This window comes from Vicia villosa, linkage group LG5 (assembly GCF_029867415.1).
Source record: "Vicia villosa cultivar HV-30 ecotype Madison, WI linkage group LG5, Vvil1.0, whole genome shotgun sequence".
In the NCBI taxonomy this organism is placed as follows: Eukaryota; Viridiplantae; Streptophyta; class Magnoliopsida; order Fabales; family Fabaceae; genus Vicia; species Vicia villosa.
Window position 1 is genome coordinate 83,354,571 of NC_081184.1, and position 27,359 is coordinate 83,381,929.

The following is a 27,359-nucleotide window of genomic DNA, read 5'->3' on the forward strand; positions in this document are numbered from 1 at the left end:
TGGATTTTACTATACAGATATACGGTAAAGAGTTATCGGAGGTGTCATCTTATTAAAATGGGTTAATTCATATGGGTCAACCTGTCAGGCTCGAAAAATCATAGGGCTTGAGCTTTCAAATTAGAGCCCATATTTTTTAGGACTTTTATATTTCATCCCTAAAAAGCCCGCTAACCATTAGGGTTAGTCCATATGGATCGTACGTGGGTAGCGTATTAGGCCCACATAATTATAAAATTTTTAAAAATATATATTAATATTTATATTGTCTTACTCCAAAATACATATTGATTTTTCTCACCTCACAAAATTTTCTCTACTTTGTTCAATCTTATTTTTTAAAAATATTATACGTTAAAATACTCAACATTCTTTCAATGAATTATATTAGTTTTTCTTTTATGTTAAATATTCAAATATTATTTTATATAATTTAGACATATATTGTATTTAGAAACACACTATAGTATTTATAAGGGATAATATAATACTTATAAATGTATTATATTTAAAATAATATAATTTTTAATTTTATTTATAATAAATATAATAGAGTTTTTATTTTAATTTATATAAATAAAAAAACCAATTTAGGATCGTGTAGCCCGAAGCCCATCTACGACCAGGCTCAGATAGTAATTTTCGAGCTCATATTACAGACGACCCATATATAAAATGCTCTTACTTGATATGCTCCATATATATATATATATATATATATATATATATATATATATATATATATATATATATATATATATATATATATATATATATATATATATATATATATATATACACACACACACACACACACACACAACTAGCTCAAGTGTCTCACTTGGCCCAACCCACTCTTGGCGTAAACCGTCCCAATAAGCATTGACCCAACTCAAGAGAACCGAGAGGGTAAACATCTCCCCTTTATTCCTGGCATGACTGGAGATTAACCGAGTACGCTGGGACCTCGTCCCCGCCAACGGCTAGTATCCGGGCACGACTAGTCAAGACCTAGTCAACGGTCCTCTATATTCTGGGCCGGAAGTCACGCTTAAGCCCACAGATATAGAGTGGTCCAATCTTCTCCAAGGAGAACATTATAAATAGCCCTCTACATCTAGAGGACAATGTAATCCCAATTTTCCCCCAAAATCTTATACTTTCTGTTGTACCTTTGTTGCTCTCTTACTTACTTTGACATTGGAGTGCCTTGCAGGTACAACCCCTTTTTTCTCAACCATCACCGAAGATCAAACCTACCGTTGCTGGCCATCTGTTCTGATCAACGCGAACACACACACACGCACGCACACACACACACAGATATATATATATATATATATATATATATATATATATATATATATATATATATATAGGACGAATCAAATTAAACCTGAATAGCTACACTATGAGTTACACTCGCTCAATAACTTCACATCAGACTAATCTTAAACTTTATACGTACGATCCATGTGATAATATATTTCAATCCAACTATTGATTTTCTAAAATAATTACCCGTTGCAATGTTATTCAGCTACTGTAACTATTTGAGTGTAATTTTATCCCTCCTATTATATATATAAATATAAACTTTATTTGGTAAAACTATGTTGTCAAGGAAGTTAGGGAGGAATTTTTGCTCAACAAGTTTGATTTTCTCACATTTAAGTTAATATTCTCTTAAAGGGTTTTGGTCTTTGTCCCCCCCTCTCCTTTGTTTCTTCTATATTTTTTAGTTTGAAATAAAGAGAAGAAAGAATGAGTAACTTATGTGTAAATATGATAATTTAATTCTTATTTACAATTGTGGCTGAAGGTATGACAGCTATAGTGCGATTGTCAGTTGCAAGAGGAGGCTTCAAGGGCTTCGAGATTAATGAGAGGGAGTCGTTTGATCTGCTTCACTTTGGAGATGATACCGTCTTGGTAGGTGAAGGGAGTTGGAGTAATTTGTGGGCGTTGAAAGTAATTTTGAGAGGATTTGAAATGGTTTCAAGACTTAGAATCAACATGTGGAAGAGTAAGCTGTATGCGGTAGGGATTGATAATTACTTTATGCAGGCTACGAGTTAATTCCTAACATGTAAATTAGACAGTATTCCTTTTAAGTTCCTTAGCATTGTTGTGGGAGGAAACCTGAGGAGAATAAAGTTTTGGAACCCAGCTTTTGCAAATTTGAAGGTAAAACTTTCTCCTTGGATTGGGAAGCTACTATCCATAGGTGGACGCGTCACTCTCATTGATTCTATTATTACCAATCTCCCAGTTTATTACCTATCCTTTTTTCAAAATTCCAAACAAGGTGAATGTGGAGATTATCAAGCTACAAAGAAACTTCTTATGGCATAATGCATTGGAGGGGAGGGGTATGGACTGGATAAGCTGGAAAATGGTGTGTAAACCCAAGGATGATCGAGGTTTAGGCATAAAGGATTTGCTACTGTTTAATAAGGCTTTTCTCACAAAATGGCTATGGAGGTTTGTCAATGAGGAGAACACAATTTGAAAGGCTATTTTAGAGGAAAGGTATGGAATGCTTTACAAAAGAATCATTTACAAAGCTAAGAGTATAAATTTGAATTTAAAGTCAATTTGGTGGAGGGATATGATGGAACCTGGTGATGATTTAGAGGAGAGTGGTTTTGTTCAAATGTTGTCATTTAAATTGGGAGATGGAACAAAAACACCATTTTGATATGGGAAGTGGATCGGTCATGAATCATTGAGGTTAGCCTTTTATAATCTTTTTCTTCTTACTGCTGATTGTGATGGTTGCGTAGCATCGAAGGGTGAGTGTAACACCCCCAAAATTATTTCTAATTATTTAATTTAAGTAGGAAAATTATTTAATTGGAATAATTGATTTTATGAGGAACATTGAGAAATATTAGAAAATAGTTATTGGGCTGTGTTGTGGTAGTGAGAAAGGGAGGTGTTAACTTGTTAGACCCATTAACCAAAGTTATTCTATTTCTCATAAAATAGAAGGAAATTGTGGAATAGGAGGGTTACAGCAAATGGAGAAGAGAAAGAACGTGAAAATAACTGAAGAGATTTGGAAAGGGGAAGACCGAAGATCAAACCTAAGGTAAGGGGTGATTACTCTAATTATATGGTATTATGATTTTGATGATGATAGGATTGAATTAAGGGATTAGAATCTCTATTTGGGATGTTAGGTTTGGTGAAATTCCAACACTGACATGCATGATTTGATGAATTGACTGCAATTGATGATGTAGTATTGTTACATGGTGTTATGGTATGTTGTTTGTGCATTAGAATCATGTATTTGGAGTATTTTGATGTTATCGGTGATCAATTTCGTAATGGTATGAGTAGGTATGTGTTTGGGATGCATAAAAGCCTTAAAAATCATGTTTTTCAGCTACTGGGTTCGTGAGAACCGGTTCCCATGTGGGAGGAACCGGGTTCCAGTGTTTTAAGACGTTAAAAAATAGCATTTTGGGTCCAGGAACCGGTTTCCACATGGGGAGGAACCGGGTTCCAGTACAAATTCCAGAAACACGTTTTGAAAACTATTCTAACTTTAAAAGCTTCTAATTTTCGAACCGTAAGTCCGTTTTAGACGTTATTTCTTAAATTAAATACTCTACGATATAAAGTAAAGAAAACAACAATAACTTGATTTTATTTTGAAAATCTTGATTTATTTCGTTTATGGCGTGTTTTGTACATTGTGTGCATGATTTGGTTAATGTGACAATGTGGTGATGTTGTAATGATATAACTGTGATTTGACGTTATATGTGGTGTGAATTATATATGATAAAATTGTAGATGGTGCTGAAACCGAATATATCATTCGGTGTTGCTTTTGGTGAGTTATTGGTAATGACACTTCTCATTTTGATCATGTGGTGATTGTTGTGATCGTATAATGATAATTTGATTTGTTTTGAATGATGCATGATACATGTACATACTTGTTGGTGATAACTATGTTGAGTTATGTGAGACGATGTTGTTCATCGGATCGGTGATGTTGTAAGTATGTCATATGTATGCATTCATTCATATGCATTTTGGTGATGGATCCTAGTGATGTTGTGGATCAAATGGTGGGCATAATTCCCATTGTGTGGAATTTGTGCCGGTTGGGCTGTATCTCGGTGATGAATAGATCAGTCGGATGGGTTTAGCCCATGTATGGTACCACATGCATAAGAGTCTGCATCGTCTTTGTATAAATTGTGACATGTCAGGATGAAATCCGGTGTTATGATTGTGTTGTGTTTATTGGTGCATACTATTGACTTGTGCTTGTGATTGGTATGAAGTGATTAATCTGAATATGCTAAATAGGGTGGATAATTGCTTATGAATTCTATATCTGATGATTTATAATGCTATTTAATTTATGTAGTCTCACCCTTACTTTGATGATTTCAGATTGAAGTAGTGGCTTAAGTGATCAGTGAGGATGGCTTGTAAAGTCATGTCTTTAGGTTTAATAAATAGGTGTCGGTGTCATGCTCTGAGACTTGTAACACTGGGGAACGCATGTTTTTAGAGTTATCATACTCTTTTATTCCTTTATTATTTGGTTTGGATAATTCCCTTTTGTTGGAAGAAAAGGCTTAGATCCTTATGAATGATGTTTTCATGGAGTATCCAAATATTTTTGATTTTCCGCTGTGATAAAACATGAGTTTGAATTAATTACATGTTGTTTTCTCATTAGAGTATGATTACACCTAGAATGTATAATTGTTTTAAATTGTGACGCCCTTGAATTCATGTTTAACTCTGATTTTGTACTATGTTTTCAGGGTATTTAGAAGGGTGTTACGGTGAGAGAGTGAATAGAGTATGGAACTGAGGTTTGTCAATGAGGAGAACACAATTTTGAATGCTATTTTAGAGGAAAGGTATGGAATGCTTTACAAAAGAATCATTTGCAAAGCTAAGAGTACAAATTTGAATTTAAAGTTAATTTGGTGGAGGGATATGATGGAATTGGTGATGATTTAGAGGAGAGTGGTTTGGTCCAAATGTTGTCATTTAAATTTGGAGATGGAACAAAAACACCATTTTGGTATGGGAAGTGGATCGATCATGAATCATTGAGGTTAGCCTTTCTTCTTACTGCTGATTGTGATGGTTGCGTAGCATCGATGGGTGAGAGAGTGAATAGAGTATGGAACTAGAGGACTGAACCAATGGGAGAAGCGTCTAGTGTTGTGGTGCAGGGGGAAAAGGAAGAGCTGCTAAATATTATAAGGGGAGTGGAACCAATGGAAACTGGGCAAGATACTTTTGTATGTCTTTGGATGGGCTGGAGGGATTCACTGTCAAATCTTATTATCTTTAGTTACAGGCAGTAGCAACGGTGGAAAACATAATGCCAGATAATAGACTAGTAATAAAGGAAATATGGACAACAGGGATGCCGTCGAAAGTGAATATTTTTGCTTGGAGATTGTTACAAGACAGATTGCCAACTAGAACGCAACTCCTAAAGAGAGAAATAATAGCTGACAATGAAGATTGCTTGTGTGTATATGGCTATCCAATTAAAGAAGATATTAATCATCTATTCATGTATTGTGTTAAATTGAAAGAGGTGTGGGAAAGTATACATGTGTGGCTGGGTTTACCTTTGGTGCATGAGGCTGATTGTGCTAGCTTTTTTCTGAAGATTATGGTAGAACTGAAAACAAAATGTTCACCAAAGAGACCAGGAGCTATTTGGGCAGCAGTTTGTTGGTGCATATGGAAACAAAGAAACGACATTATCTTCATCAATGCTTTGGAAGATGTGGATGAAATTGTTCACAATGTTAAGATGTATCTATAGTGGTGGTAGGCAATAGGCAGTAAAAAGAAGGCTGGATGTTCATTCTATGAGTGGTATAAGCAACCTTAATTTTTCATGAAACTGTAATCAATAGGTTGTTGTATGGTCTGTTCATGTATTTTGCACATTGTAATGTTTGTATGGAGCACTATTGGTGCTCTCTGTTATAAAATTTCAGTTGCTTATCCAAAAAAAAAAACAACCATTAGATTTTAATTAAATATTTTGATTAAAATATATTCTTAGTGATTTCTATTTCCTCTTAAATACCTTTTTTTCTCTTTCTGGCATAATTGCATATGTAATTTGAATTTTTGGCACATAATTGTACGTTTAATCTCAATCATTTCTTTTTAATGCGATGATTCTTATTCATTTTTATGTTCTCATATAACTTACCCAATATTATGTGATATATATATATATATATATATATATATATATATATATATATATATATATATATATATATATATATATATATATATATATATATATATATTGTTGTGAATTCAATGCCAAGAACAAAGTATAATGCAAGGGAAGAATAAAGAACAAGGAAGAAGAAGAACAAAAGAATTGGTTATAACTGCTATTCTTTCACTTTCTCTTAGAAAACAAGATTACAAGTTTACAAGAATAACAAATAATCTCTCTCACCCTAAAACATGATTTGCAGCGTTGCAATGATGAGAGACTAGTATGCTATTTATAATAAAACCTAACATACTAACTAATGGGCTTTTTTCACAAGGCCCATTATACAAGCCAACTTAATAAACAAGCTAACTTTACAAATTAGGGTTTAAACACTAAAACCTAATTTAACATGCTAATCACCCTAGCATCTTCGACACCTGCATGCTCGATCCATCTTCGGCTACAACATGCACACTTCGACACCAGCATGTGAGCAATCTTCGACTTCATGCTTAACCCTGTCGACCTGTCGAACTAAGAAGCTCTCCTTCAACCATACTAGAGTTCTATCCAATATCTCACAAATCTCCACCTTGGATCTAACACTACAATATCAAGGAAACAAACTAGCTTTCTTCATGCAGCTTTATCAACTACATACAGTGGAAAAACTTGCAACTCGGTAATGTTTTGGTGATCATATCAGCATCATTGTCCTCTGTCGAAACTTTCAGCACTTGGACTTCTCCATGATCGATTACTCCTCTGACGAAATGCAGCCTCACATCAATGTGCTTAGTTTGCTCATGACAGGCTGAATTCTTCGATAGGTGTATTGCACTTTGACTATCACATTTAACAATGATACCTCGACCTTGTAGTTTCAGCTCCTTTGCAAAACCTTCAAGCCGTAATGCTTCTTTCACAGCTTAAGTTAAGGAAATATACTCTGCTTCAGTGGTTGATAGAGCAACAACCTTCTGAAGTGTTGCTGTCCAACTAATTGTTGTGCCAAACATAGTGAAAAAATATTCAGAAATAGATTTTCTGGAATCCATACAACCTGCATAATCAGAGTCGACATATCCTTTGATGACTTCTTTACTATCTTCACCCAAGGCTCCACCATAAATTAGGACTCTGTTCAGGGACTGATCAGTGCATATTTATGCACATTCTCCTATATTTTTACTTAGGCATTTATTTACTTTACCTTGGTCATTTTTCTATTTTAATGTGTTTTTATAAATCAGTTTATTTTTGCACTTATTTGATTTTCGCAATCTATTTTCAGCATTAGCAGTCTGCACTAAATTGATCATAACTGGAGTTCCGAGAATCCGATTGAGGCATTCTAATAATCACCGGAAAGCTAAGAGAAAAAGCTACAACTTTTGTGTTGGAGTCAAAGTCATATTCGGAGTCAATTATTCCCAGAATTTCGTTTGAAGTTGCAGCATTAGTTTTATTTTAGTTTTGGGTCGTTAGTTTTGGGCCTGGGTTATGTTTTTGACCCAGTTGGGTTATAAACCTTTTGATTCTCTCTAGTACCTAGGTCTGGCCGTACTGTTCAGGATGAGACTATTCATAATTTTATTGTTTTTCAGAGCTTGAGACGTTGATCATGAAGAACTAAGTCCAAGGGTTGGTCTATTGTTCATGTTCCACCGAATCTTTGAGGTTTTATAATTTTAATCCCAATTCTTTTCCCTTTCAATACTCTTCTATATGTGTTGCATGCTTAATTCGATTCATACATAATATTATTGATTTAATTCGATTGGTTTATGTTCCTTGATCTGTTTCGCGATTTAGCGTTGCTTTATCGTTAACTTGCGTATGTCAAATCATGTTTGCTTAATTCATGAGTGCTGAATCCGTTTGCTTTATTCGGATAATAGGAATATAAACCGTATAGTACCAATTTCCCTTGTTTATTGTTGCTGTAATCGAACAGGGGATAGAATTCGCTTGGGGATTAGATTTATAATTACCAATGATAAGTGGGGAACCCGAACAATAGAATAACTTATTTTATAACCACTTTTCAGAATCACTTATTTGCTCTTTTTGTTAAATCGAACCTTAAACCAAACCCCCCCAATTCGATTTCAGTTAGTAATAACTAAGAATCCTTGAGAGACGATATTCGAGCCACTTGTCGCTATCTACAGTTTTATTCAAAACAACTCGTTTTTGATCCGCGCGCGACAGCGGATCAAATTGGCGCCGTTGTCGGGGATTCTTGTTGTTATTAACTAATATTAGGCATATTGTTGTTGCTAGGATTTTTTTGTGTGTTGTGTTTGTTGATTTTCAGGGTTGCAATTCCGGTTGGTGTACAGTGATAAGTTTTCCAGCCTATCAGGTAAGTTTGAAAGCTACTGTTTTGAATCGTACCGAATTTTTTCCACAAAGTCAGAAATAAATCGATAAACAGTACTCTTTTAGAATTCTATTCTAAAGGAATTTGACCCTCAAAATCGCAAATTCGTTGTTTTTCTATTTTTTATGAATTATTTACTGTTTTCATAGTGTCAAAAAATTCCAAAAAAATTCTCAAAATTTTTATTTGTATTCATTAGATTAAATTTCGTGCTTTTGTATTTTTTTGAATTTATTTTAATCATATTTGTTTTTTTCGTGTAAAAAAAAATGGGAGACTCGTTGGATCAGTTGGCTTATCTTATTAATTTGATGGAAGCAAGAGAACATCAATCGTGCTATCAAAATCATATTCCACTTGCGATTTGCAATATTTGTTCTTCAAATTTTCATGGTAATGATGCATATCCTATGTTGTTAGATACTAATTTTTATGGTGAGGCCCAAATGGTAGGTGATCTTCAAGGACAATACTCATACATTGAAGAGCAGCCTATTTGGCCATATCAACAATTTCAATAAAATGCATCATTGAAAGCTGACACACAATCATATTTGGAAGAAATTATCAAGCAAATGGCTGAAAATAATAAGCGAATGACTGAAAATAATTTGCAATTTCAACAACATATGCAATCTATGTTTCCAGTTAAAAAAAGTCCAAGGTGAACAATTAATCTCAAGCGTCCATCAAATTCAAGAGAACGTGATGTTTCATGATGATGTACAACCTGTTGCATCATTAGAGTTAACACAGTGTGATACCAGTCTTGATGAATTTCTAGGTGAACCAATTAAAACACTGTTTGTTTCATATGATGAACTCATAGTAAGAAACAAAAATTCAAGCACGAAGATTTGAAGTTCAACATCGGATTACCATGCAGTGCGCGTACCCACTCGTCCCACACATGCATGAGATTCCAAGGATAATCCAGTTTAGATAGGAATACTATGGTTCCCAACAACCGACGCAACTGTGATCATCCTGCTAACGTTCCAGATAGATGCTAGTTCTTACTTTCCTGAATGCCCAACTCCAAGCGTAGTTCTATGGCTTCACTCGGGGTCAGATGAACCACAACTAACAAGAACTTAGGTTACTGCATTTCACGCTTCTATATCATTTCCTACTCCATCTAGCGTAGTTCTAGAACTTAAATAAAAAATGATAAGAACGGAAAAACATGTCTCCACCCACCAAACAGTATCCAAGATTTACCCAATTTGAGATTTCCACATCCGCACCTTCCATCAACCTTTCCCTAGGTAACCACTTTCGTCTAAGATACACCAAGTTGAATCAGGATCCAATACTCCTCCCATCCAATTACTGTCCATACCAGCGTAATCAGAAAGGTCTGACTCCTCTGTCCGTGCTTCCAAAGGTTATTCTGTCCTATCAGCTCACCAGCCACACCTAACCCCGGCAGCATCATCAGTATCGAATCCTACTAATTCCCAGCTCAACACCTTCGGAGAATCTCACTTACAAGGCTCCTATTCAATCTGTTTGGATTTCCCTTGCTATTACCAAAGCTTAGAGAAAGTTTCACTCCGTCCAATTAAAATCTGGGGGGTTCTAGTAGTCTCAATCTACACCTTCACAGTTCAGGTATCACTACTTCGTGTCGAACGCTCCCCTTAGGTCCGACAACTCCAATATTCTCCACTTACATCGTCCAAACAATCCATTACTTATCCCACTCCAACTACTTGGTGTCATAGCCTAATTTTGACCCCCCTGAGATGTCACACCTTCAGACATTTCATCAAACTCAAGACAAGTACTCAGAACAGTCACTTTTTCATCTGGTACTTAATCGAGGATGTTCAAAGACAAAAAAGCTCGGGCAAAGGATCAATCAATAAAGGGAATGGTCTCTAAGACAATCACAAGACTCAAATGATTCATTTTTTCACCTATGATTGATTAGACACCAGTCATTAAGACTCAGGTTTGCTCAGATCACCAGACTAGGGTTTTGAGCCCATCAAGGACTAAAATCAGAGACCACATTTGAGAAACCCTAAAAAGCTCCAGGACATCAATCAATGGATTCAATCATCTTCAAATGATCCATATAACAATATCCATTTAGCATTGTACCTCAATTCAAGATCTACAGTTATCAATTTCATCTGGTCGACAATAAGGGTTTTTGACCTAATTCACCTGGGCAGTTGAATTTTAATCAGGACATGGATCCAAAACTCAAAACATGACTCAAGAACTTCTATTACCTCAATATAGTCCATTCACATCACTCATTTAAGGGGGAGAGTTTGATTCAGCACAAAAGTCCAAGGTTTCACTTCATCAGGAAAAAGTCAACTGTACAAGATCACCTTTGACTTTTGGGATTTTTGGTCAAACCATGACTTTTAAGGATCAATATCGTCAACATATGATTATTGGAGTCATTTGACCAAAGAAAATCAAGAAAATTCGTCAAGGATCAAAAAGTCAACAAAAAGTCAAACTAAGTGCATTTTGACCTAGTTCATGGATCTCAAAATTTTGCTTACACACTCAAAAATCTCCCAACATGAAAGTTGTAGATCTTGCAAAATAAAACAACTCCTCGCAATGCAACTTTTTTCTAAGTGTTTTAAACCTAGTTTTCTTCCAACTTCAGGCCCATTTTTCACAAATTTCCCAAATGATTTTGAAGAAACTCCAAACTAATGAATTGAAGTACATGTTAAGGGCTTTCCAAATTATGCTCAACCTTCTCCAAATTCATTTTGAACTAGGAGTTATGATGATTCAAAGTTGGGCTCATGAAGAGAAATTATAGGTCATGCCTAAATTGGAATTTTTACAAACTTTGTACCAATGCCTATACCAATTGATTCATCCTCGTCCATGATATATCAGAAGCAATTTGGAGGAATCAAATGCACGATTTCATCATTTTTGGCCAAGTTGCTAGAATTCAATGCCATGTGATTAAGTAATTATTACAAATTGGAATCTTGATGAATCACCAAAGAATATTCTCCTAAGCCAATTAGATTTCACTTCTGCAACAGAACTGTCCCCTAAGATCACACAAAATCGATGGCTAGGGGATTGATCAAATGGAATCAAAATTGCCATCATTGCATTTTGGATATTTTTGAAATTCCTTCATAACCAAGAAACCAAGTTAACCTCATTAAGCAAGCTTACTATCTCCAATTACTCTGAGCCTTTTGCCTATAAATACAAGTGCATACTTCAGTATCAAAACACACCAAAGCAACAGAAATCTTGCTTTCTCTCTTCTCTTCTCATACTTAGGTTTTTCAAAGGTTCTTTGGCAAGAAGCCTCGGATTCTTCAAACCAAAGCTCTTCCTTTGAAAGTAAGTATTCAAACACATCAAGGGAGGTATTTAGAGGTGATCCAAACATCTGGAACACTTCTGTACGTGGAGAATCATCATCTTCACCTCTCACTTGGAGTTGCATCAGTTGGGGTCGAGCAAGAGGTTTTGGGGAGTCTCAACTCAAGCTAAGCATCTCAACACCTTCCTGAGGGATCACTGAAGCTATCTGGATCACTGCAACAACTCTGTAGCACACTTTGATCAGAGCTCAACCTCCATTTTTAAGGTAAGTTTCATGAACTTCAAACTCCATAGTTCACGCATGATAAATTAAAAATTAAGTTTCCAGTTGGTTTCTGCTCCTTTAGGGATCATTAACCCTCAATCAATTGCATTGTATCATACATATACATCATTTCATTTTAAATTCCAGTTTTAGGGTTCTTAGTGTTCATGCTTGTGAATTTTAAGTTACACTCAGAATAAATGAAATTAAAGGATACCATCATGATCCTTGTCCAAAAACGAGCAAAATCCATCTTTACATCTTTGGATTTGGTTGAGAATTGAGGGAGATAGGATTTCCAAATATTGAAATCGTGAGGTTGAAGATGAAGATGCTTTGCGTGCTTTTTTTTTTGAATCTCAGAGGCAAGTTTAAAATATAATCATATGGAAGCGTGTTTTGAACGACTAAATCGTTCAGCTCACTTGGTTACATGCGCTTCTCACTCTCTCTTGCCCAAGGTCTGGGGTTCGAACCCCCCCTCAGACCTTTTGTTTTGCTTGTTTTATTTTTAGTTCATTTATGCACTTGTTTTAAAATAAAATAAACTGAAGGTGTTTGTCTAACAAGCTGCGCGCGTGGTCCAGATGGTAAGAGTTTTGGGTGGTAACATAGAGGGCGTGAGTTCAAGCCCTTTAGGAGACAAAACATTATTTTTTTATCACTTTTTCATTTCAATTTCTTCACAACTTCAACTAATTAATTCATCTATCAAATTAAATCATTTTCCTTTGATTTTTTCACACACTTCTCATTTAATATGTCTATTTTGAGAATATCCAAAAAATCACAAAAAAATATATTATTTCAATATGTTTTAATTAGGTTTAAAATCATATGTTTTAAGTATATTTTAATAATTAAAAAAATACATATATATATATATATATATATATATATATATATATATATAGTTTTCATTTGATTTTCAAAACTTAATCACTTGTACATATTTTTTGTGATAAAACCCTAGTTATTTAGGTCTTAATTAGGGATAGGCTTTGCCCTTTGTCATAACTAAGTTGACTTTTGTCAATTTTCAAAACTGTTTTCAATCTCCGATTAAACAGACGATCAATGTTTTCAAACAACAAAACCTTGTATCACGTCAATCTTTCCAACTGTCTTCATTAACAGTAAATAAATCCATGGGCCTCTAATAGAGTGTAAGACCCAACACGTTCTTTCTTTTCATAGTTTGTTTTCAAAAACTGTATTTACAAAATCTTCTCATCTGTTTTCAAAACATTCTTCTGGTATTTGAAGGGCATTATTCCTGGTGAAACTCATCAGATACCTATGTGACCTAAGGTCCATCTTCACTTCTTCTGTTTTCAAAAGCCTTCAACTGTTTATAATATATATTCTATTGTTATCAATAAACAACCAAGCTACTGATTGTCATACCCCGAAATTTACCCGATGTGATTCTCATTTCAATTTATTAAGGGCGTTAAAAATTAGGAGCCATAGGGTTTGATATATCTATTATTAAACTCGCTCTCCTATAAAACTCCTGTATAAATTGGTAAGGGTGTAAATAGCAAAATCTCTAAATCCAATTAGCTCTTGGCCCACTCATTTTGTTTTATTTTTGCTTCTTGAAAAAAAAGAGTATGGAGAGGTGTGTTTTTTAGAAATGAAAGAGTTGAAGCCCAATAGGCCCATTTGTTTCATTTAATCACTTTAGCATCCTTTCTATTTACTCTTTTTATCAAATATTATTGAGAATTATTAACATTAATTTTAATCTTTAGTTAAGACTAATATTTAAATTATTAGTATTGATTTAACTATTACTAATATTTTAGATAATCTTAATTTGTTTATTTTTCAATTGTCATAAAATTATTAAGGGGTTTAGTTAATAAAACAGGTTAATTAGGATTATTGGGTTTATTGGTGTTCTATTTTTGTGTTGGGCCGAACAAAAAAAAGCTGGACACAGAACCGGGTCAAGCCCAATAAGCATTGGGTCATTGGGCGGGTCAAATCGACCCGTCCCTGTTCATCTTCCTCTTCACGCAAACCCCAGTCTTCCCCCAAGCTAGTAGCGGCGCCCCTTTAACATACCAGCAGAAACCCTAAATTGCAATTCTTTGTCGAGGCCCATGAATCTTCAATCAATTTTCAGTGAATCAAATAAAAACATAAACGAAATCAAATAATCTCAAAAAAGACAAAATCAAATCTTAACAAATTAAGCATAATAATTTCATTGATTCGGAATCATAGTACAAACAATTTTACAACGAATCAAATCTAAGCAATCTTAAATCTAATCCTTCCTAAACTAAAAAAAACCTAATGCTATGAAACAGAGAAAGAAATTAGATGAAGGGGTCGGGAAATTTTTCGCTGAAGAGAGAACCCTAGCGCCGCTTGATCTTCATCGAACCTGCAAAGCGCGAAAGACGAAGGGGATTAGATAGATCGGAATCGGAGCTAACACGTTCAAAAAAACAAGAACACAAGGTAACCGAATCCGCCACTTAGCTTAGGATCTTGTCTGATTGCATGCTTGTATGTTATTGTTTGCTTGAATCTGAGGTTGAATAGGTTTAGATTCGTGGGTTTGGGATTAGGATTCTCAGAAATTGTTAGGGTTCATGGGTTTCGTGAAGGGTTTCTGGGTTTTCTGGGTTGGGATATGAAGATGGGGGCCGAGGGAGATGAAGATCATGGTGATCTTCATCGCGTTCTGGGTTTTACGGCGGCCATGGGAGCGTTTCATGGTGATTCACGGTGGTTTATGGTGGTGGCGATGAAGATTTTGGGTTTGTGTTGAGAGAGGGAGAAGAACAAGAGAGAGGGATAGAGACCGAGAGGGAAGAGAGAGAAAGAAAGTGAAAAAATGAAATGGAGAGTGAGAGAGAGGAGATGTAGTCTTCATTCAACCATCTGATCCATGACATGTGGCTTCTCGATAGCCACATGTCCCACACATGAACTTTGATTCGGTGTGCACACCTCACCATGCTCCCTAGATCCAAACGCATGCAGACCCTTAGATGTTTGATAACACGATTTTATATCGTATATTTAGCTTAAAATCCATAGATATTTATAGCATTTCCCGTTTATTATGTTAATTTATTATGATATTACGCGAGTATTTGCTTTGTTTCAGGTTTTACACTTCAATTACGACTATTTGCGAAAAGGAAAGAAAATAGAGCTTAAATGACCAATATTTATGCTTAAAAGACGAAAAAGGAGTGCTGAAGCGAAAGAGGGGTGCAATTAGGACCCAAAAGGCCCAAAAGGCGCGTGGCCCAAACCTGCCCAGCAAGTGGAGACGCACGTCTCCACGTCCTCTATGCCACGTCAGCAAAGGGAGACGCACGTCTCCATGTTCCTACATCTCCTCCACTTGAGACGCACGTCTCAAGTCAGTCAAGCTGCCTCCTGAAGAAACGGAGACGCACGTCTCCACGCCCAGTCTGCAAAAAGTTCCTATTTTCACGCAACGTCACAGCAAAACCTCTCCTATAAATAGGACCTGCTATCTCACTTCCAAAGGGTCCGATTTCCTGCCAACGAAGTGCTGCCGAAATTGTACCGCGAACCGCTTTTCTTTATTCTTCTTTCATTCAACCGTTTATTTTCTCACAACGATTTCTACACTGGAAATTGTTGTGAACTTTTCATAGATCTAGCCTTACGTTAGATTTATCGTTTTATTTCCTTGTTTTTATTTTCTGCTATTTAAATTCCGAAGAACGATCCAGCCAACCTGTGGTGGAAGTTCGGTACTTGAAGATCCAGTTACCATTTATTTAATTCAGGTTTTTATTTACCGCCTTATTTATATTTATTTGCATGATATATTGTATGCCATTTAATATGCTTATTATTATGAACCGAACCGATTTATGCATGTTTAATCGTATTAATATGTCTGGCTAAATTACTAAAGGTGTCGGTATGTAAAGTAAGTTAACCGTAGGGATCCGAAATAAATTGGCTTAATTATGTTTTACTAACTATCACTTGTTTTTGTTTATATGTCTAATTTAATTAGTAAGTCTTAAAACCGATAGAGCGAAAGTTTGAGGGGTTAAGACGGTCAAAGGTTAAAATCAATAGAGCGAAAGTTTGAGATCTTTAACCAGATAGTAGACATAGGACATTAGTTTTAAGGATGGCGAAAGCGTATTAAAACTAATTGGAACTTATTTATTTTCAAAAATTGTTTTTACACTCGAGCGGGATGGCGAAAGCGTACGTTAGGGATATTAGCTTGCTCCGAGTCAACAGAGCGAAAGTTTGAGATTAGGAGATTTAAATAGATAACAACCTCATAAAATAGGCATTTTATTAATTACGTTGTTTCCAAAAAGCTCTTCTAAAATCTAATGGGATGGCGAAAGCGTACATTAGGATTAGGATAGTAGTCTGACTCAACAGAGCGAAAGTTTGAGACGAGGATTTTTAATCAATTGAATTAGTAAAGATTTTTAATTTGATTATGCAAAAGCCAATGGACCTTCGGATTACCTTTAGTTAAACGAAATACATACTGATACCTGTCTTTTATTATTATTCTTTATTTTCTCACAATCACTTTCCCTTAGGAACAATCGAAATTTTAGTACTCCTAGCTTTACATAGTAACCTTAGATAACGGTAGATCGATTCATAGTCCCTGTGGATTCGATATCTTTTAAAACTACACGACACGACTGTGCACTTGCAGTTATCAGATTTATAGACACGTAAAGTCGCGATCAAGTTTTTGGCGCCGTTGCCGGGGACTATTTAAGTCGATATCGTAACTCACTGTTACACCGTAGAGACTAGGATTATTCTTCCCTTTCTTTCTGAACGATTGTATGCCAAATACTCGTTCACAAGGAGGAGATTTAATACAACGAATTAACGAGATCGATCGTTTCATTAACGTCAAACGTCGAGCTCGCAATCTTCCCGAAGTAGACCCAATTCCGATTGATCAGGAATTGATTTTTACTGATCCAACGAATCAATTCACCCCAAAGTTAGAGATGGCTGCTCTTCGTCCTCTTAGAGAATATGCCGCTCCTTCGCGCGCTGAACCGCACTCAAGCATCGCACCACCTGCGATTGAGGCGAACAATTTTGAACTGAAACCTTCACTGGTCCAAGCTGTTCAACATAATCAATTCTCTGGAAGCCCTGTAGACGACCCTAACCTCCATTTATCTGTGTTCGTGCAATATGCCGATATTGTCAAAGCTAACAACGTTAGTTCCGAAGCTATTCGATTACGTCTCTTTCCTTTCTCCTTGAGAGATAGAGCTAGAGCGTGGCTTCAATCCCTGCCTTCGAACTCCATAACCACATGGGACGAATTGAAGAGAGTATTCTTAGCTAGATATTTTCCGCCTAGCAAAACTGCTATGCTCAGAGGTCAAATCAACGGATTTACCCAGAAAGATAACGAATCACTCTTCGAACCTTGGGAACGTTATAAGGACATGCTTAGACTATGCCCTCATCATGGACTCGAACCATGGCTGATCATCCATACTTTCTATGGTGGTCTCTTATATAACACTAAAATGACTATAGATGCCGCTGCTGGCGGAGCATTAATGGACAAGCAACATGATGAAGCATATAACCTCATAGAGAACATGGCACAAAACCATTACCAATGGGGTGGAGAACGAGCCGCTATAGAGAAGGCCCAAACCAAAGGAGGAATGTACGAAATAAGTGGTATAGACCGCGTTAATGCGAAAGTAGACGCTTTAACTCAAAAGATCGAGAACTTAACCGTCACTCCATCAGCCACCGCTGCTGCCGTAATACCTAACTGCGAGATCTGTGGATTGACTGGACATGTAGTTGCCGAATGTCAACTCTTGACTGGAACCCCATCTGATCAAGTAAATTATGCTCAAGGAAACCCTTACTCTAACACGTACAACCCTGGATGGAAGAACCATCCGAACTTTTCCTATAAAAACAACAATGCGTTGTACGCACCTGGACAAGCACCTGCTGTACCACCTGGCTACCAAAAAGCGCCTGTAGCTGCTCAAAACACTCCTAGGAAGTCAAATCTAGAAATCATGATGGAAAACTTTATAGCTTCCTAACAACAAACCAACAAGGACTTCCTGAATCAAAATATTCACAATAGCGAGCAACTAAAACAACTATCAAACAAAGTAGATGCTTTAGCTACGCATAACAAGATGCTAGAAACTCAAATCTCACAAGTAGCTCAACAACAAGCACCTACCGCTGCCCCTGCTGGCACGTTTCCTGCTCAACCACAACCTAATCCTAAAGGACATGCGAACGCAATAACACTACGAAGTGGAACGAATTACGATGGACCAGCTGATCCTCGAACTCAAAACGTACCCATGTCACAACAAGAGCCAAAGGAGACCCAAAAGACATCAAACGATGACCAAACTGCTAAGACTAAAGAGACCCATAACGAAGTGGAATCTGAAAAGGAAAAACCTTATGTTCCACCACCACCTTATAAGCCGCCAATTCCTTATCCTCAGAGATTAGCTAAATCAAAAACCGAAGCGCAATTTAAAAGATTTGTAGAACTTCTGAAGCAATTAAACATAACCATACCATTCACAGAAGCCATAACTGAAATGCCTTCGTACGCTAAATTCCTAAAAGAAATCTTATCGAACAAGAAGAAACTAGAGGATAACGAAACTGTGACGCTTACCGCCGAATGTAGTGCTATCATCCAAAATAACATGCCTCCAAAACTGAAAGACCCTGGTAGTTTCTTTATACCATGCGTAATAGGTAAAACCATTATAGAGAAGGCCTTGTGCGATTTAGGGGCTAGTGTTAGTTTGATGCCTCTTTCAACCTGTAAGAAACTAAATCTAGGTGAGCTTAAAGCAACAAGAATGTCTCTTCAACTAGCAGACCGTTCAGTAAAATACCCTGTAGGAATGTTAGAGAATATCCCTGTTCGTGTAGGTCAATTCTACATCCCAACTGATTTCATCATTATGGATATTGTCGCGGGGAAAAATCGTTGTCTTTTTTGGGATGAGACACCTGATGCCTTCTTTGGGCTCGAGTGCTCAAAAAAATGATTTTTCTTTTGTACGGACCAAACTTTTTATTGTTTCCAAAAGAGGAAAAGGAAAAAAGTTGCAATAACCTAAAAGTGGGGGAGAGATCTTGGGTAAGAGGGTTGGTTATACGAAGGGAAGGTATTAGCACCCAACGTATCTATAGTACTCTATAGGTTTCTTTGTTTTATTTATTCCATTCTTGAGAGGTTCTTGTGAAATAGGTGGGACCTAAGGTGTTTGTTTGATTATGCTCGCAAAGATCATCGCGATCCTCTGCATACATATCCCTTAGAGGGAATCAGAGCATCTGTAGCTCGGGGTCTACGGGTGCTAAGATTTGAATGGTTTTTTTTTGTTTTGTTTTGCTCGCCAAGGATCGACCTTGTGCCTACGTATTCTCAAAGGGATGTTGAGAAAGTCAGAGCAATCGTAGTTCCCACTTATGCTAGTGGAAGCAAAGGAAAATAGACAAATGTCGTCTAAATGCTAGATGTATCTAATCTATATCATCACATACATCTGTTTGATTTTGTTTGAAAATCTTTTCATTATAAGCCCGGGGCCATGCCACTTAGGGTGCTTAGAATGATAAAGATGTTTTTGTTTGTTTAACCAGCCTTGTGGCAAAAACTTTCAATGAAGTCAGCCTTGTGACAAAAAGTTTTGATTAATCAGCCAGCCTCGTGGCAAAAGTTTCAATGAAGTCAGCCTTGTGACAAAAACTTTGATTAATCATCCAGTACGGTGGTAAAACAGTTTGATTGATTAGCCAGCCTTGTGGCAAAAAGTTTGATTGATTGATTGATTGTTCGTGATGATATATAAGAGATACTCCTAGCATAGAGATGAAAAATGTCTAATCTCCTAGGGTATTTGTTTTGGATATTGGGGATGCTTATAAGAAGCCCGTGGGTCCTTGTACGAAGCCCAAGAGGAGGCTATCCGAGGGTCCTTGCATTGTAAGCCCAAGAGGAGGCTATGGGGAACCTAGTGTTGTACTAAGTTAAACAAGCACACATATCACACATATGAACAAACATGAACAATTATTAACAAACATGAACAGGTATGAACAATTATATATATATGACAAAGTGTGTGTATATAATGGAGTTTATGAAGGAAATATACCTGTAAGCATGATCCATTTGTATACACAGGGGCTCGGGACTCACACTCGGGGAGAGGTCCGCTTGAGTTTATTCAAAGTTATGTAAACAGGTTTTTACAAAAAGGGCTTGGGACTTATACCTACATGGAGGCCCATGGTATTTTTTGGGAAGATTTAAAGAAAACCTTCATTTTTGGTTTGTTATTCAAAGTTCAAAATCAAACTGATCGAGATATGTACAAAAGGCGTACAATGAAATACCTAATTTCATGTACTTGAGTGGGTATGTACAAAAGGGCTTGGGACTTATACCTACATGGAGGCCCGTGTTTTATTTACAAAACATGGTTGATTGTTTTTATTTACAGACGCGAGGTTTCGCTTTTGAAAAACTGTTTGAAGATTTGTTTTGAAAGAAGTTTATTCTGTTGGAAGAAAAACTGTACAAAAAGAAAAGAAATGGGACTTACACTCTCTAATATTCGAGAGGCCCCTGTTTTATTTTCATAAAACAGGGTGGATGGTTTTGAAAAAAAGATGTGAGATTTATTGTTTTAAAAACAGTTTGAAAAGTATTGTTTTGAAAAAGTTTTCTGTACAAAGAAAAACTGTAAAAGGAAAAAAAGAGTGGGTCTTATACTCTCTAATATTCGAGAGGCCCCACATCGTTTTGAAAATCAATTGATCAATTAAAAAGATTTAATCAATAGTTTCAAAAAGAAATGGTTTATGGTTTTGAAAAGAATGATCGTTTGTTTTAAAACGGTTTGAATTTGAAAGAAATCAAATTAATTAAGATAAACACAAAGATTACACTTAATTAACACCTAAATGATTAGGGTTTGATCACAAAATATTTACAAGTGATTATGTTAAAAAAACAAATGAAAAATAATATTTTAAAGTATTTAAAACACTTAAAAATAAGTCATTTTAAACCTATTTAAAAATGTATCAAATAAATATTTTTTGATGATTTTTTTTGGTATTCATAAAATATGTATATTAAACAAAGAGTATGCAAAAAATGAAGTTAAAATGAGTTAATTTGCTATGTTAATTAATTAAGTGAAGTTGTTAAGAAAATGAATGAGAAAAGTGGCAAAAAATAAGCTTTTGGTCCTGCCAGGGTTTGAACCCACGCCCTCTCTCTCACCAGCCAAAACACACAACCAACTGAGCCACGCTTGTGGCTTGTTAATAACACGCATCAAACTGATTATATTTTAAAACTTGGATTTGAAATTTCTGAAACAAAAATGGCGCCAAGAACACACCTTCAACTGATTTTTGAAAATCTTTGAAACTGGATTGTTTTGATCAAGTAGATAGTCTATCTTGCTCGGTTTTGGACGAGGAACATAATGGTACCAATTAATTGCATTTATTTTCACTCTAAGATCATTGGTTTTCTGATGAACACGAAGAACCCTAATCTTATGATTCAATCTGAAATTGTGTATAATTGATGAATTGTGAAATTGATTGAGGGCTATTGATCACTGATAGTGCAGAAACAAGATAGCAACTCAATTTTTCATTTATGATGCATGTATGTATGAGTTTGAAGTTCATAGCACTTACCTTCAAAAACGGCCAAGCTGGGATTCGAATTCTGCAATAGAGGTGTTACAGAAGTTGTTTGATGATCTGGATAGCTTCAATGGACCATATGGAAGGTGTCTGGATGCTTGGAGTGGATTGAAAACATCTGGATCAGTTGGTGGAACCCGATCTGCAGTTGCTTCAAGTATGAATCGAGCTTGGTGATTCTGAAGTTTTTGATTGATGATGAGTGTTGGGATAGTTCATATATGATATATATGAGGTGTTGGAAGTGTTAGTTTGGACAGATATAGCTTGGTATGGATTTTGGCATGATAAGGTTCAATATATGCAAATATGGAAGTGAGGTAGTGATTTTGAGTTTTGAGGTGTTTTTGGGTGTATGATTGATTCAAACACATCCCATATGGTGTTTATGGTTTGCTAGAATCATCACTTTGGCCATAGCTTCAAGGATTTGGAGGTTGAGTTTTCTACCTCTTTGAAAACTATGAAACTTGCAATTCAAGAAAGAAGAGAGAAAACCTATAATTGTGAGGTTTTGGTGTGAATTTGAATGTGGTAAGGACCTCTATTTATAGGCCAAGGTTTCTGAATACAAAGCTTTGCAACTTGCTCAAAGAATGGTGATTTGGCTTAAGAGATAAAATGGAATCTTTCACATTAAATGCATATGGTTAAAGTTACTAAACCATGGTTAAAATTGGCTATGCTTCTTATCTCTTTCCCATCTGTCTCAAATCAGAAAAAATATCTCCAATTATTGCCTCTATGCATCATTACTTGGTCCATTTGGCAATTTGGTTCATAACTTTGGCAAAATGACTTGAAATTTCAAGTGAAAAGTTCACTAATGGCAAAATTCAAAACCATAGCTACACTCCATATTTTTTCATGCTCTTGGACATTTTGGAAAGCTCATGTTACACACTTCAAAACCCTAGTTGAAAGTTTCTTCAAGACCTTTAAGGAAATGGGTGAAAAAGATCCATGAACTTTGAAGAAAATGAAGTTTTAAGTGAAGTTTTCAAAAAGTACCAACTTTGAAGCACCATATCTCTTAAATGGTTGATCTTATGGAAAAAATTTATATGTGTCAAAGTTGTTTATTGGATCAAAATCTACAAATTTCATGTTGGAAGTTTTTTTCAGTTTGTAGGTGAAATTTTGAGAAATTCCCTTCCAAAGTTTGGAAAAAACCATGAAAAACACTTAGAAAAATTTTCTAAGTATGAAAAGTCAAACTTTTGACTTTTGATTCTTGATTGATTTTCTTGATTTTCTTTGATCAAATGACTTCTCATATCATATATTGATGATTCAAAACTTCAAAAGTCATGGTTGACCAAAATTCCCCAAAAGTCAATGGTGATCTTGTACAGTTGACTTTTCAGACGAATCGCGTTTCTGGAGATTTCAAATGAAACAGGCTATCCTCACCAAATGAATAGTATGAATGGATCATATTGAGGTATTAGAGGATATTGAGCCATGATTTGAGTTGTGACACCATGTCCTGATTAAAAAGTCAGTGGTTCAGTGAATTAGGTCAAAAACCCTAATTGTCGACCTGATGAAATTGATGACTGTGGATCTTGAATTGAGATGTAATTTCCATTGTATATTGTCATAGGGATTATTTGAGGATGATTGAAACCTTTGATTGACTTCCTGGAGATTTTTAGGGTTTCCCAAATGTGATCCCTGATTTCAGTCCCTGATAGTTCAAAACCCTGATCTGAGGATTTGTCTGATCAATCTTTGTATAGGAGATGTTCTGAGCCAATGGATTAGGTCAAAATGATGCACTTGGGGTCTTGAGGTCATGTCCCAAGTCATTAGGTCAAATCCTGAGCAAAAGTCAGGAGTATGCTGTCTTCAGTCAAAACCCTAATTCAGTCGATTCAAAGCTGTTGAGCTTGTTGAAATGAATCTCTGAGGACCAAATGTTGATTGTTGATGAAGATGATTCATTTGAAATGAAGGGAGAACAAAGCCCTAATTGATTGTTACTTGTACTGATGAGTGGTTTCTTGATTAAACCCTGCTAAGCACAAGTAGCAAACACAAGCTATGCAATTTGTTAGAGATGCAAATGATGCATATGCAGATGATATGAGGTGGTATCTTAGGTCAAAAATTGGGGTATGACAGATGCCCCTATTTAAGTTTCTTCAACCTGAGATATGAAGATTGAAAATCTTTATTTTGATAGGGTGGAAGAGACTTAAATATCAGAAGACGCGAATTTTGGACCTAAGATACCAAAATTGCGAATGATGCAAGGATATCTCTACCGAGGGAATATCAAGAACTGACTCCGCTGGGGAAAAGAGATTGGGAAGGATGTCTCAATCCGTTTTAAGGAACAGAATCCATTTTTCGGGAAAGCAAGTGTATGCTTCACCGGGGAATGATAGCTTTGTAAGAAAAGCTTACCTATCGGCATTATCGACTATCAGCATGGGGATAGACTTGTTTAATAATGCGAAGGTGAAAGGTATGAAACTGTGTTACCGACTATCAGCATGGTGATAGACTTGACAAGGTAAAAGAGTTTCAATGTTTGGTTAATATTACCGACTATCAGCCTTGTGATAGACATGTTTAATAATATAACCAGAACAAAAGGTTTACCAACTACCAGCCTCGTGATAGCGGTTTTGAAGACATGATCAATTATCAGCCAAGTGATAAAATGATCCTGGAGACTTTGTTAGGGAAATTACTGGTTATTCAGCCTTGTGAACAGTAATGAGGCCCTGATTGTCAAATGGTCTTCATGATTGATTTCCTTGAGAGGAAAAAGCTTTTGAAAGAGACATAAGCTGCTCAGATGACGAGGCTATTGCTTATTGTCTATTTTTTCACGACTTTGTTTGAGGAATCGGAGTTTGAAATTTCTAGTAAGGACAAGGTTCTATCCAAGAATGAATTGGAAAGAGACAGTCAAACAAGACTTTGTACCCATGAGGAATGAACTCGAATGGGGATTTTCTCCTTTGTTTTGAGAGGAGAAAACTAAAGCAACCTTCTTCCACGAGGAATGATCTCAGTGGGGAACTGGAGAAAGAATATGTTCTTTTCTGCTTATGGGTGACAACCTACTTGGAGAGATGACACGCCCATATTTGTTTCTTCTTTTTTTCTTTTTTTTTCTTTTTGAGGATAGATATATCCTAAACAAGTGATTCTAAATCAAACATTGAAAAATGCAAGAATGCATAAATGATGCAAATATGTATGAATGATGAATGTCATGAATGTAGCATGCATGCTGACGAGACTGACAGACAAAAGAGTATATACTGGAGAGGGACCGACGTTGCAATACAACCAGATACTTGGCAAATGTTCTTCAACACGGTGTAGATAACACGGGTGATGAATGGTGTTGCGTGCTTTAAACTTCTCTGGGGAAGATAAGCATCTTTACTGAGATGGAAGAGCTTCTTCACTGGAGATTGGAAATCTTCGTCACTGGGGATAAAAGACCTTCTTCACTGGGGATAGAAGAGCTTTTTCACTGGGGATAGAAGAGCTTCTTTACCTCAAGGGGTAATTGCTTCAAGAATTCTTTTCGGGGACCAGAATACCGTTATCTCAACAATTTTTTCAGGGAGAACCCTTTTATTCATCCTACGGAGACAACTGCTGATGTTCCTTCCGTTGTTCACAACTCAAAGGAAAATTTCGCTTTTATTTTGAAAAAGAAAAGTGAAGTAAATTCATTTAAAACTTTTTTTCTTCAAAAACAAATAACACAGTTAAAGTGTCATTTTGCAAGCTAAAAGAAACTAGAGATTGCAAACAAATGGGCACAAGGCTCAAATTTATTTAATAGAATGGTAACCAGCTAAAGGCGTGATTCCATGGAGTATTTACAAAAGTTGGAAATGGTAATTATGCGGAAAAGGCTACATTGAAAGCAATAACCACTATTCCCCAACAACTTTGAGTTCCAACTGTGCTTGTCGCTTCAGATTGGCGATGATTTGATTGAAGATCCTTTGATGAAAAGACTCCTCAGGTGACGAAGCACGGACTGATGCAGTTACTTTGTCATAAATCCCTAATTTTTGCCTAGATTGTCCTTTCAGGTTTTCAATCTACCAGGATAAATTTTTCTGTTTATTGTCTCTAATTTTTGCCTGGACCGCCCTTTCGGGTTTTCAGTCCACCGAGACGCTCATTTTTGCCTAAGTCGCCCTTTGCGGGTTTTCGACTTACCGAGCTGTTCTTTTGTAATTTTTTAGACAAAGTATTTCTTGACTGCATCAGCATTCACAGGATATGGGAGTTCATCACCATCCATGGTTGCAAGAGTCATGGCGCCGCCAGAAAATGTTCTTTTGACAACGTACGGGCCTTCGTAATTAGGAGACCATTTGCCCCTAGAATCTGGTTGAAAAGACAAGATCTTTCTAAGCACGAGGTCGCCTTCTCGAAATTCACGAGGTCGAACCTTTTTGTTGAAGGCTTGTTTCATCCTTGCTTGGTATAACTGTCCATGGCATAGAGCAGTCATACGTTTTTCTTCGATTAAGTTCAACTGATCGTATCTGTTTTGACACCATTCAGCCTCTGATAACTTAGTCTCCATGAGGACTCTCATTGATGGGACTTCAACTTCTACGGGGAGCACAGCTTCCATGCCGTATACTAGAGAAAAGGGAGTTGCCCCTGTTGAAGTACGCACTGAAGTACGGTATCCATGTAAAGCAAATGGCAGCATTTCATGCCAGTCTTTGTAAGTGACGACCATTTTCTGGACGATCTTCTTAATGTTCTTGTTAGCAGCTTCGACGGCGCCGTTCATTTTTGGTCTGTAAGGAGAAGAGTTATGATGCTCAATCTTGAATTCCTCACACAATTCTTTCATCATTTTGTTGTTCAAGTTTGAACCATTGTCAGTAATGATCTTGCTGGGAATACCATATCGGCAAATGATGTTGTTCTTGATAAACCTCACAACCACTTGTCTTGTAACATTGGCGTAAGATGCTGCTTCGACCCATTTGGTGAAGTAATCAATTGCTACCAAGATGAAACGATGACCGTTTGAAGCTTTTGGTTCGATCATTCCAATCATGTCGATCCCCCACATGGAAAAAGGCCACGGAGATGAGAGAACATTGAGTAGAGTCGGTGGCACATGGATCTTATCTGCGTAGATCTGGCACTTGTGACATCTCTTCACGTGTTTGTAACAGTCAGATTCCATTGTCAACCAATAGTATCCTGCTCTTAAGATCTTTTTTGGACATTGCATGCCCATTTGAATGAGTTCCAAAGGACCCTTCATGCACTTCATGCATTAACATGTCTGCTTCGTGTCTGTCCACGCATCTGAGCAAAACCATGTCGAAGTTTCTTTTGTATAGCACATCTCCATTTAG

At 36.4% G+C, this 27,359-nt stretch overlaps 1 protein-coding gene and 1 non-coding gene across 2 annotated transcripts; one reads left to right on the forward strand and one right to left on the reverse strand.

The window, feature by feature from the left end:
• Positions 1-1,824: 1,824 nt before the first annotated feature.
• Positions 1,825-5,827, forward strand: LOC131604915 (uncharacterized). Its single transcript, XM_058877331.1, has 4 exons — positions 1,825-2,026; positions 4,800-4,820; positions 4,960-5,165; positions 5,348-5,827. The coding sequence occupies exons 1-4, from the start codon at positions 1,825-1,827 to the stop codon at positions 5,825-5,827; spliced, it is 909 nt and encodes a 302-aa protein (XP_058733314.1).
• An 11,785-nt stretch (positions 5,828-17,612) lies between these two features.
• LOC131608339 (small nucleolar RNA R71) lies at positions 17,613-17,719 on the reverse strand. Its single transcript, XR_009285605.1, has one exon. It is a non-coding gene; the product is annotated as a small nucleolar RNA R71 (small nucleolar RNA).
• Positions 17,720-27,359: the final 9,640 nt, after the last annotated feature.

Bases quoted from the DNA above. Each gene is read 5' to 3' on its own strand.
- LOC131604915 (XM_058877331.1), top strand. From the start codon at position 1,825: ATGACAGCTATAGTGCGATTGTCAGTTGCAAGAGGAGGCTTCAAGGGC. The intron at 2,027-4,799 runs GTAAGCTGTATG...CTATGTTTTCAG, and splicing joins TAGAATCAACATGTGGAAGA to GGTATTTAGAAGGGTGTTAC. The intron at 4,821-4,959 runs GTGAGAGAGTGA...TTGAATTTAAAG, and splicing joins GTATTTAGAAGGGTGTTACG to TTAATTTGGTGGAGGGATAT.